This window comes from Copadichromis virginalis, linkage group LG9 (genome assembly GCF_057382275.1).
Source record: "Copadichromis virginalis isolate Kocher_CV1m ecotype Utaka linkage group LG9, C_Virginalis_male_GT1.1, whole genome shotgun sequence".
NCBI lineage: Eukaryota > Metazoa > Chordata > Actinopteri > Cichliformes > Cichlidae > Copadichromis > Copadichromis virginalis.
Genome location: NC_140626.1, coordinates 2,996,883 through 3,010,193, shown reverse-complemented (window position 1 = coordinate 3,010,193; position 13,311 = coordinate 2,996,883). Strand labels below are relative to the sequence as shown.

Genomic DNA, 13,311 nt, shown 5'->3' with positions numbered 1-13,311 from the left:
CTTTTGCATCCATTCCCTTCTTATCCCTGTTGGCGGGAGGGAGATGAAGCAGACCCCCTGGACAGGTCGCCAGTCTGTCGCAGGACTAATGTAACAGAGTCATAAATCACATTGTTATAATTACACAAAATGTATTCTAAACCCCCAAACTGCTCCTATCATACCTGACTTTTAGGACCTCCAAGCCTGTAGTTATGTTCATTATCAGTTAGAGCCCCTCCTTATTGTTTTCTTCTTCTTCTTTGGTGCAATACTATAAATACAGTGTACCCCTTTTGCCTCTCCCCTTTTTCTACAATTCCCCTGTGGGAGAGGTGGGTGTCATTTCTTTCCAACACCTTAAAAACACACATAATTCATATTTAGCCACCCTGATGTTTATGATTGCGATGTTAGTTCAGTTATTGTCATTATTAAGCCTGTTTTTGTAAGATGTGATAAGTGTGTAGTATGTGTGTATCATAAATGTGTTTTAGGCTCCATAAATGCTAGCATGAATATATACTCCTTGCTAGCTTGGGAGCTGTGGTGGGTTGAGCTGGAGTGGGCAAATTATTTACTTGGAGGTCTTTCTTTCTTTTACCTTTTTTTATCAGGTATGTCGGATTTCATGTTGATGTTTTTGTTTTATCTTATGTCAAATATGTTACGTGTAAATGCATATTTTATGTTTAATGTAAAAATAAATGCCCTTTTTCTACAATTCCCCTGTGGGAGAGGAGCTGGAGTGGGCAAATTATTTACTTGGAGGTCTTTCTTTCTTTTACCTTTTTTATCAGACACAACGCAGAATCACACCGGTTACACTAACACATAGAGACAGACAACCGTTCGGACTCACATTCACACCTATGGGCACTGACGCTCTGACGCTCTGTTCTCTGAAAAAGACCTGTTGTATAATTCTGAAATGTACATTATTTTTCAGTTTTGGGTAACCCTACCCTTTTGTAACCTCTGGCAGTTAAACCAGTTAAGTCACCACTTACCTTTGTACCATCAAGCTATTCATTGGATTTGAACCACTTGAATAGCAATAAAAACAGAAAAATGAGGGTGTTATAAAACGTTTGACAGGTGGTGTACCTGTCGGACTGAAAACACCTGAATTTTAAGATTTTGACATATCAAACACGGTTGTTTGATATGTTGCAGGCACTTCCAGTTTCATAATGGGGAAAGGCTCTCCTTCTGTTTCTGCACTGGTCCCATGTCCTGCTGTTTGGGTTGAAAATGCAAACTCATCATAGTTTAAAGATTCAATATTAAATCTTAAAGGTTGATTTTAATTTTAATTTCATTCATATAAGTTTTATGCTACTCTTCATGCTGTGCTTGTCCCCACAGAAATATAAATGACTGAATAAGTGAGTGTGTAACCATGCTGTGGTTGGGGTGTGTTTTAGTCTATTAAAAAGGTTCACAGACCCCTGAGCAGCCATAACAATCTCTTTCATAATTCATCTTACAAAGGAACAAAAAGGAAAACACTGTTGCTTATGTTGGAGAGAAAACAAATGTGCTTAAAACTGAGAGAACAGTTGTGTCATTGTTAGGAGACTTGGTTTGGTTGAAGCGACATCTGCTTTGGATAGATTTGGAACTTTTTTCTTCAATATATGAATCTGAGCACATAACTTAGTTTGATGCCAATATTTAGACCTCACTCACCTTTTTTCACTCATTATGTATTTATACACCACTCTGCATTTAATCATTAGTTATTATTTATCTCTAGCCATCTTACTCTGTGTGTCTGTTTTCTGTTAAAAGGAAACGTTTTGAATGCACAACCTTACACATGAAAACACTCCCTGCCCCTGATCAGCACAGCCATCATCATTCTGAACCACACAGGCGTTTCTAAATTCCTGCATGCTTCTATGCTTAAAATATGTCTTAAGAGAGGGTTCTGCAACCTTTTCTATCTCTGTTTTATTATTGGAAAGCACTTTGGTCAACTTTGTTGTTTTTAAAAGTGCTATATACAGTAAATAAAGTTGGATTGGATTGGATTTTCTAGCAAGATGAGCATCAACAGCTCTTCATGCCATGAGTACTTTATCATGCACCGTGGTGGCCAGTCATTGATGGGGCTGCTTGTTTTGGGCCACTGTTCAGAGCCTCCTTTTAAATGACTGCTGTGTACAGATGCATACCACACAGACGAGAGGCTTCAGTGTCTAAAAATGTCCTGGGAATCTCTTGGTGTCAGCATGCTCAAATCTTCTTCAATTTACTAGCTAGGTCTCACTGTTCTGGTAAAATGGATTGCCACTGCAAACCCAATTATTGGCTTGAGAATTGAGACGTATTGAGACGCTGGTTCAGTGTAAGTGGATTCTGTCTTACTGATGAACAGAGCTCAGTGCTTTGATATAGACTGGTGTGAAATTAAATAAGCAAGATTCAAAGAGAAGAGACTGAAAGAAGTGAGCAAGTTCATCCCTGACTGAGGAGCTGCTGAGGTCACCCTGGCCTTGTCAGCATGACTTAACCAATGGCGTATAGCTCTACAGTGAGGACGATAAGGACAGAGAGAGGGCAGAGAGGTGGTTAAGGGACTAAACAAGTAGCACATTGTCACTGTGGACCTGTCAGCTTGTGTTACAGCCAGTGAGAAAGTGGGACAAAGTGCTGCTCAGGCTTTTTGGAAATCAGGCAGCCCCTTAGCCATTTCTTGCCATTCTCAATGATGATCACAGGCAATACACTGGGGTTGCTAAAGGGTCTGGCTAACCCTAGCATGCAAGACTTTTAATAATAACCCCTGAAGTGGTAACTTACGGTAATAACATGTCCATGATCAACAATCTGAAGGTAGAGAGTAAATAGTTCTAACATTAAAAAAAATAAATCATCTGATCCTTACCAGGTAAATGTAGTCAAATAAAACCAGAAGAACACATGAAATAATACACAGTGCCATTATTTATTTAACTAAATGTAAGGAATTCTGGCCCACTGTTTTTCCACAAATGCTTCAGTTGTGTGGCGTTTGTGGTCATTCCTTTATGCACAGCTCTCTTGAGGTCCTACCACAGCATTTCAAGGTCTGGACATTGACTGGGCCTCACCTCTGACTCTAGAATAGTTTGGCATATATAAGAGTTTGTGGTTGACTCAGTGAATGTGGAGTACCAGGTGACCAGCATCTCCACTCATGTCTCATCTGTTCAGAGAACTTTGCTCCAAAAGTCTTGTTTGTTCAGCTTCCCATGGGAACACCTCCAATCATATTTCTTCAGAGTCTTTCTAACTGTACTGTCATGAACTTTAATATTTAATGTGCTAATTACAGCCCACAGGGTCTGAGATGGAGTTCTTGGGATTTCGCAGTTTCTCTTAGCATTGCATGGTGAGCTGAGCTCAGGTGAATTTCTGGGACTTGAACCATCTTTAATTTTCCAACTTGTGAATGGTATTTCTTACTGTAGATTATTCTAAGATAATACTTTAAACTATTTCATAACCTAGATAATTATGCATGGGCTACAAAAATGATGTAGTGGAGATATGATATTGTAGCAGCCTTACTCCGTGTGTAGCACAGCGAGAAGCTTGTTTGTGTTCTTTGCTGATATTCTAATGATGTTTGATTCCTTGGAAAGTGATTCTGTCACTACTTAAAGTGTGCTTGTAGCCGTAAAGCAAAGTGATCCACCCGCGATGCAGTAGTGTGGCCATGTATGCAGAATACATTTAACATTAAACATGAAATCAGATGGAAACTCTAAGGTCTGTCGCAGTCGTGTAAGAACCGTGTTGTAGTCCTGACAGCACACATGTATGTGGGGGACATGTAAGAACAGAGCTGTGCTGAGCATGTGGAGCCTACTCCTCCATGTCTTTTGTTGTTCCTCATAATAAAATGAATGAAACCATGGCAACAGCACAAGTTTCTCCCATAATAAAAACAGCAGAAGATTTATCCTTTGTCCCTTTTTTACTTGTCACACTGCTTTACTGTGACATTTGCAGCCTAGCAACGGCACCTGATGACATCTGAGATGGCAGTAAAAATGCAAAAATAAATGGACGGATGGAACGTCACCACATTTCTCCCCGGGTACTCCCGCTTCCTCCAACAGTCCAATGACATGCAGTTTGTGGGGATAGGTTAACTGATCAATCTAAATTGCCCAATGGTTGTTTGTGTCTGTGTGTTGGCCCTGCGACAGACTGGCGACCTGTCCAGGGTCTACCCCGCCTCTCACCCTATGACAGCTGGCGTAGGCTCCAGCACCCTCCCGACCCTGAAAAGGATAAGCAGAAGCGAATGGATGGATATATATATATATATATATATATATATATATATATATATATATATATATATATATATATATATTCGTGCTGTTAGCGTTAATCTCGTTAAAATGACGTTAATGCCATAACCGCATTATAGCAGCCACACGCTGCTATATATATATATTTATATTTGTTAATTTGAGTTTATTACAGTTTAGGTTTTAGTTTAGTTTCCCCAGCTTGCCTTGTTTCCCCACCATCTTTAGTACAGCGGCTGAAATGAACATTGCTTTCCCTTCTATTCACTTTTTATGTGTTTATGTATGCAAGAGACCGTATAAGTAACTTTTGATTTTAGGATCACAAATAGTTCTTTCAGATTATATTTGACTATTTAGCATTTGTACATGATCTCTTTCCTTATTGTGTCTTTCTTCATGCCTTCTCCTCCACTACTCTTTCTCCTCTCTCATTTCCACCTCATTGTCTTCCTCTTCAAGCTTCATCTTCTGCACCGAAGTCAGGAGATGAGGCTCTAAAAATAGTATCATTACTACAATGTACTGGCTTGTAGAAGACATCTTGAGGTTTTAATTACTAACTATACTGGTGTGGTTAAAGGTTTCCATACAGTCACAATGGGCATGAATGTCATGGTAATTTGAGTCTTTTAATGATTTCTTTGAGCTCTTCTCTTTCCAGGTAATCACTTTTTATTGTAAGTTATAAAAACAGGATTGATTGGTCAAAAACTTGGGGGAGAACTTTCGGTCTAGCAGAATCAACATCAAAGTTTTGTACCTTCCGGTGCCAACAACAGTCCAGGCAGATCATCCCCCTCAAATTCCTCAGAGAGGGGGAATTCTCCCTGCTGTTAGTGTCTGAGTGCAACGGTCTATTCTACAATGGTAAATGGTAAATGGCCTGTATTTATATAGCGCTTTTACTAGTCCCTAAGGACCCCAAAGCGCTTTACATATCCAGTCATCCATCCACCCATTCACGCACACATTCACACATATACAATACATATATGTGTACAATAAAGGATAAAACAGTGACTTTTAGCCAGCATAGTTTGATCCTCATCATCGTCAGATAGGCTCATGTGGCTCTGTTTGAAAAACAGGCTTTAAAGTGGTCAGTGCAGTGTTACTGAGCACAGTGCAGGCCCTGCATTCTTTTACTGATGTTACGACTATCACGGTGTGCAGTGTATTTCATCCCAGTACATCCCTACCAGTGTCACCATGGAAATACAGCTCCTCATATCAATGATGAGTAGCTGACGTGGTAGGGTCATCACTTCCACTCCACCTGGTGCCAGTCGCGTTGGTGTTGAGTTTTATTTGGTTATATTTTATCAGTTGTCTAATGTAAGAGATCTATCGTGTGGACTCTTTCAGTGGCTCCAGAGTGCGATGCTTTACATTCACCTAATGAGTGAAAGCAGCCTGGTTTGATCCCTGGAGGAACCAAATACACTGCTTAGTTAACTGTCCCAACAGACTGGGAAATAAAGTATTTGCAGGGAAAAACTTGGACATATGAGAGAAAGTGAGTTATGGCGCTATGATTTATGACAGGGGAAGTAAGAAAAAAATTGGCTTGGTTTGTCCCCAGTATACCTTTTTTGCTTTCTTCTGACCAGTGCTTGTGCTAGGTCCTCATCGGGGTCAGAGTTTTCTCCAGCACCAGGTCCCACTGACTACTTTGTCCTTTCACATATGTATCTATTACTATTACGCTGCATCGGCTCACTCACAGCATGGCTGTTATGTAATTTCTTCTTCGTCTTCTTCTGTTTTACTGACAGCTGGCAACCCATTTAATTAGAGCAGGTAGTTGTACTGCCCTCTAGTGGAAGAGAATGTAATTGTTCTGCCCGATACCCACACCGATCGCTTAGATTACTAATCAGGTGGAACCAGATAATCTTCCACGGCACACCTGATCATTTCTCACGGCACACCTATGTGCCGCGGTGCAGTGGTTGGGAAACACTGCCTTAGCTGAAGAGGAGTGACTGCGTCAACCACCGTACCTGTTTTTACTGGTCACCTCGGGTTTCTATCACTTTTCACTGGTTCCCTAAGCCACCGTAGTTTTTGTGTCTAAAAGCTATTATGTTCTCTAGTGGCATGATCTTTCATATTTTTCTCCTCATGAAGAGAAATCCCACATCCAGACCCAAACATGAGTGTGTCTGCTAACAGGAACTGTGTGTTTAATAAAGTGTGATATTACTCGGTGCCACACACATGTCAGTGATTCACTGACTGTTACACTGTTACACTGTTCTTTCATTCCACAAACACACACTGGCTTCTTTTGCATCAGTTACACATTCACCATTCTGCTGCTCACTGGCATCAGTGTCTGAAAACAATAATAAATACAGTTTATTTATAATTAATTTTAATGTTGCATTGAAGCTGCCTGACGTAAACAGCTGTTTAGAAAATTACTTGTTTGAAAGGTTTCCATCCGTCCCTGATTTAGACGTTTGCTCCAGCTCTTCAGACCTCACCCTGGGGACTGGAAGACTTCTATAGTGTAAGGATCAGTGGCCTGCCATGTTTGTCTGTAGCAGCTTTCTTTGGCTAATAGTCAACTTTAGAGAGTTGTATAGAAAGTGGGCTCGGTCCTGTTTTCAAAAGCATACATATTTGCACATAGACAGGCTTGAGTCCTTTTGTGTATTCAGCAGCTGTGTCACTAGTGATGGAGCCCACTGAGAGAGCACTGGTACGAATGACTGACAAAATAACACCACCCACACTAGCAGCACCCACTCACAGGTAAAGTGCTGCTCCTTTCAGTAATCTGTTTTCTTTGTGTATGTGGCCCCTATTTCTCCTAGATCACAGTGACAGAGACTGTGCTGTTTCTGGTCCAGTACACGTCCAAGGAGTTTGACCGTTTAGAGAAGACGGTGGCCACCGGAGACTGCTGTTACCTCAACCCGCTGGTACGCAGGACATTCCGCTTCCTCGGTAAGTTTTAGGCGTGTGTATGCTTGTTTCTGTTACTTCACCTGTCAAAGCTGAATGTTTTTCTATAAGTCTGTGAGAAAACTGGCCACATGTGACATTCACATAATAAACTAGTTAGTTGAGTTTGTTGATCAGGTCCTTTGATCAACAAACACACTTTTTCCCACTAAATTGAAAAACTAAGATCGACTACAGGAACAGCACTGATGTTTTGGACGCTAGAAACAACTTTTCTTTCACTCAACCTGAACTAATCGTCTCAGTAAAGCTCCACCTGTTTGCTCTTTGCATTGTGTAACTGTGCCAGCGTCATCATTGCTGCTGCTGTTGGGTTATCAGTGTTTCTGATTAAAACTGGGGGCTCCTGAATACGTTTGTGTTGCAGGTCTGTTTTTAGTGGCAAATGTGGGTGCGTTTGCATTTCCACAGTGACAGTGGTGCTCTACAGAGCCATGCCTTAAACGAAGAGAAAGACCTCTTGGATAAGTATTATTTAAACCATGAAAGGACATTCATTACCTTTAAGTCCAACTACTTGTTCTAGCCTTGCCAGGAGAATATTGTGATCAACCGTAGGGCTGTGCGATATGACCAAAATCTCATATCCCGATATAAGACATCTATCATCCCGATAACGATATAAATCACAAGAATTTAACATTTTCTGTAAATTCTGTGAATCTCAGGCAGATTGACTTGCATTGAAGTGTTTCCAGCTGGGCGTCATGTACCTGGAGTTGAGACTTTTAACCGATGCATGAAACGATACATTTTTAGACATAAGTTGTAACGGCCGTTGTTTTCTTTGTGAGTATTTATTACACGGCGTGCTGCCGGGAAAAGCCTGCTCTAACGTTTGAGTCTAAGGTTTATTTTTTAGCACCCCGATGGCTCTTTTTTGCTTCTCATCCATAAATGCTCTCCATACTCTTTCATGGGATTTAGTTTATTTTGAAAAGTCTCAACAGGATTTTGAGCTTTATTGTAAAAGGTATGCAAAACAAACAAGCAGACGGCGGAGCCACGCCATTTTTTTACCGTCTTGGTTGCTAACGACAACGTGTAAAAACAGGCACTTGTCCGTCCGTAGTGTGGTTATATTAAATATAAGACAAAGAGAGAACAGGTCAGCCCGGCAAGGAAAATCAGTGAGGCCACTGATGATATGGCAGAAATGGGCAAAAAATATTGCAAAAAAAATTCAATATCTCAAAAAGTATAGAAGTTATGAACACCAAAAGTTATAGCCGGCATTAGCAGAAAGAGCAGAATTTTTTAAAGTTTGAACGGTGAAAATCTGATGAAAACTGTGGGAGTAGTTAAGTGCCAAAAAGTGTACGGAAGCAACTGGAATATAGTGGAATAAAGAATAAAGAGAAACAGGATCTCAATAGTGTGGATGCCCTCAAGGGCATCCACACAAATATTGACGTAAACAGTTTCTTTTGCGACACCACGAAACAAACGATAGCATAAAATGAAACGATGGACGTTTTTATATCGTCAGCTGATATATATCGTTATATCGAACAGCCCTAATCAACCGTATCGTTAAGTCAAATAAAACTAGGACCACTGAGCGCCCTGAATCAGCAGTTAAAAGGAGGTCATTAAAAACTCTTAATAGCGCTGTCTCGGTACTGTGGCGTGGTTTAAACCCAGATTGGAATTTCTCGCTGATTCCATTAGTCTCTAACAAGGTCAGCAATTTATGAAGGACTATTTTTTCCGAGATTTTCCAATAATGGCGGTTGAGGCTGTGATGCTGTGTTCTTTGACCAGGAGAGATCTTCTGAGATGTGCACACACAGGAACTTGGTGCTGCTTACCCTCTCCACAGCAGCACTGTTGATGGTTAGTGGGGTGTGCAGGGTGTGAGTTCTCCTGAGGTCTGTGGTGATCTCCGTAGTCTTCTCCACATTCAGGGAAAGGTTGTTGTTGCTGCACCACTCAGCCAGATGGTTAACTTCACTCCTCTATGTCTCATCGTTGTTGCTGATGTGACACAGCTGTGTCTGAGGCCAACTTGATGTAGCTGTGTGATGGTGTGCAGTTGAGAAGGGGGCTCAACATACATCGTTGGGAGCCCACGTATTCAGTGTTCTTGAGCTAAAGGTGTTGTTGCCGACCCGTACTATCTGCTGTCTTCCTGTCAGGAAATCCAGCAGCCAGTTACACAGCGAGGTGCTGAGCCCCACCAGATCTAGTTTGTTAATGAGTTGCTGGGGAATGATTGTGTTGAATGCTGAAGTCAATGAACAGCACTCTAACATATGAGTCAGATGTGTGAGGGCTGATTGAAGGCAGTTAAAATTACATCATTGATTTGGCGGTTTGACCCGTATGGACCGGCAGGAATGATTTCCTGTGCCGTTCAGTGGTGCATTTGGGTAAGTTCAGTCTCTCACTGAACACCCTCCTGTGACAGGCCAGGATGTCATAGTGTGGGCGGGAGGTATTGTCCACCATTGTGCTCGCCTTGGACATCATAAGGGAGTCCAGCTCCATCCCCACAACATTGCTGGCTTTCCAGATCAGTTTATCGCGTTTGTTGTGACCATTGGCACCCTCGTCTCCTGGACTGGGGCAGGATGTCTCAGGATGGGCGACGCGGAACACCCACTTCACCTCCAATAACGGGCAGTCCTGGCGGATGTGCACTAGTCGCCCACATCTCCAGCACTCTTGCTCTGATGCTTGTGCTGCTCCGATGAGCTGAGCACAACTTCCATAGCCCTCATGACCTGCAGAGAAACAACAGAGGAGAAGGGGTTAGAGAAGGGGTTAGTATCCATTTCCAGTGGGAGGAAATGGCTAGAGCTCCATAACCACTGGCCGGGCTGGTGATGCCACCGGGTGCCTCTTCCTTTGGGCCAGGACTGGTCAGTTGGTCGCTGCTTGCCCCAGCTGCTCCCATGGTGGTTCCACCCAAGCTGCTTGAGGCTCGCCAGCCAGTGACAGTGAACTCACTCCACTGTTCTGACCGAGACAAACTGCTCCTGGACGACAGTGTCGAGCAGCTGAGGTTTACTTAGGGCTGCAGCTTCCTGGCCGTGGCTTCATGCAGTCACCTCACTTAAGCGAAGGGCTGTCTGCAACCCTATCAAACTGTTCCGGAACCAGCACCAATGGTCTATCCAGTCTAGGATGGTCCATCTAATGTAGGAAGGGTGCCCTTGCTGTTGCGTGGAGGCTCATAACTGCCACCTGGGCCTCCTCCAGTCAGCAAGGAGCCAGAACAAGTGATGAGGTTTTCCAATACTTCTGTCTGCTGCTTGCTCCAGGCATGTACCTCCTCCAACTGCTTCAGATGCACAGCTGCCAGCTCAGACACCATCTGGGCCAGTGCCCCCATCAGCTACACAGGTTGGGGCTCTGTCATGCCAGCCTGGGTTTCAACACCACTGTAAAAAGAACCTGGCACGACCCATACATGGCTTCTTCCAAAACCTTTTTGCAATTTTCAGTGTCTCTCTGGCAGCTTGATTCCCATTGCACTCCTGTTAGCTGCCTCGATCAGCTGCTTTCTTAGACAGACACCAAGATCCCAACATGAGCTGAAGATGTTCATTTGGACTGAGCAGCACGGGCAGGATAAGCAAAGAGGACATCAGAGGGACAGCTCAAAGTTAAAGAGGTTGAGATGGTTTGGAGATGTGCAGAGGAAGGATACTGAATGGTGGACAAAGGATGATGAAGATGGACCTGAAGGGCAGGAGGGGAAGACCTCAGAGGAGGTTCATGGATGTAGTGAAGGAGGACATACAGAGGGATGGCCACTAAAGGATGCAGCGAAAGAGAAGAAGAAGAAGAAGAGCCCATGCGATAATATCCAACTTCAATGCAATATTTTTCTCACACGTCACACAAAAGGGCTAAGGAGAAGATCAGAGTAACAGAGTCAGTGTGTAAGAATCATTCACTGCAGGTTGGCCTCTTCTCTCTGATGGGTAATTGAGAGATGGAGATAAGACTGAGGAGTATTACATAGTTCCTTAGGGATGAATCCACTTGGGGGCCTGGCTTTATCCTTGCATTTACACATTCAGCACACTATTCATGCTGCTCCTTAACATTAACAGTCCTCTCATTGCAGACTAAAGCTCCTTTTATCCCTTTATCTTATATTGGAATTGGTTGTCTTGCATTAAACAGTGCCAGAGTGTATCAGAATAAAGCTCATGTCTTAGTGTTAATTGATGTCAGTTATGAAAGTGCTCCACAGTGACTTTATGATAAAGTTGTCTTTTCCCAGCAACATGGAGAAGAAGGATGAAGAGCTTTAGCTGCAGAGGGGTTTTGTAAAGTAATGAAAGTGTGCCACATTAAGAATCAACACCATCCCCGCTAGAAGAATGACTTTAATGCAGATTCAGAATTGCTTTACCCTAAAACCGAGGCTCTGGCTCGAAGAGGAGAACTGCCACAAAAACAATATTTTATCCAACAAAGGAAAAGCTATTCTAAAAGCAAGAAGGAAGAACTTCATCATTATGAAGCACACGTCATTAGCACAATGTAGAGGCTATAGAACGGAGATAGATAGCTTAACTAAAAGCCTCACTTTAACTCTGTAATTTTCTCTGCTACAAGGTACAAAAGTGTCTTAAGCAAATGGCAGCTCAATTATACAAATAAAACAAGACGAGGATAGTGCTTTGCCCTCTGAAAAACTACTAATCACTGAGCCTGGCAAAAGAAAAAGACAGGCTTGTCAGAGGAAGCAGCAAGGAACTCAACCAAAAGTAAAATAAGATCAAATGAAATATAAATCCATGGAGGGCTGAGAGGGTGAAAATATGACATGCTGTTATTTTGAATTAAGCCTATTTGGTTCCTTTCTCAGCTCAATCTCATAGTAAAATTTAGAACAGCTACACTTGTGAACAGTGAAAATTATAGCACAATCCTATTTCCAAAACAGTTGGAAAATGTAAATAAAAGATTTCCCAATCTCATAAACCCACATCTTAATCAGAGGGCTTGATAGAACTAGAATCCCTAGAATAACTAGCACAATTTTTGAGTGGGTTGGAGGTGGGAGAATATGTCTGTGAAGGTTCTCAGTCAGGTGGGAGAAGCACTCAAACTACTTTGGTGTTTCAGCCCTTATGTGACAATATGATTCTTCATTTAGACTGACATGAACTACCACTTGCCACCAATACGAGACATCATCACTTGTGTAACCCCGATTCATTGGGTGTTTCGGCCGCAAACAACCATCTGCTATCTATGAAGGGAAAATGTACCATAGCAACATCCCAAAAAAGAAAAACAGGAACGAGGAAATGACAACAGGCAGTATGGTGGTTCATGCAGTGAGGACACCCCCCACTCTCGTCACAGGCACCTGACTCACCAGAGCCCAAACACCAACACCTATGGTGGTGAGAGAATGACCCATGAACTCAGAGACCCTAAGCAGCCGCAACAATGAAGGTCAAGATCAAGCCACAGTGCACCAGCATGTAGAATCACAAAATGTACAGGAAGGTCTCTACCAGAGCCCACAGCTCATCAACCAAGGTCTAACAGAAAATAGATGGCTCATCCCAGACCCACCATAGCAACATAAAGACTGGAAGGAGCCTGCAGGAGCCGATGTACTGCAAAAAGACCCACAGAGGACACCTGCCAGCACAACCAGGGCGCTGAAGCACAACCCCAGTTGCATGGGCCCACCCAGCCACCCAGCCACCCACCCCCACCACTCCTGCCATCCCCCGATAGAGCAGAAGGTGCCCACCCCAGACAGCCGGATGCAGGGACCAGGCATTGGGCCTGCCAGGAGGACCCCAGCACAAGGCAGAGATAAAGGGAAGAGAAAGGACAGGAGGGGGGGAGTAGGCGGGATCCGCCAATCTCCTGCCTCATCACCTCCAAATGCCAGATTGAATTGAAATTGAAACATCTTTTACATGTGTTAGTGGTTGTAAAGGGCTGTGGGTTGGACATTTTTGTCTTAACTGTGTTCTTTAGTTGTTGTTGTTAAACAGATGACTGGCTGATAGAACCTTACAGAGGTTTTATTTTGAGTTTGTGATTTCAAGGGTTTTCACCA

At 42.8% G+C, this 13,311-nt stretch overlaps 1 protein-coding gene across 2 annotated transcripts in view; it reads left to right on the top strand.

Annotated features, from left to right (window-relative positions):
* plppr5b (phospholipid phosphatase related 5b) overlaps positions 1–13,311 on the top strand; it is a 132,830-nt gene that overhangs the window by 22,070 nt on the left and 97,449 nt on the right. For both annotated transcript variants that reach the window (XM_085467430.1, XM_085467429.1), the window contains exon 2: positions 7,115–7,247. In XM_085467430.1, the coding sequence (XP_085323556.1) occupies positions 7,115–7,247 (133 nt within the window). The remainder of the gene's footprint in view (positions 1–7,114; positions 7,248–13,311) is intronic.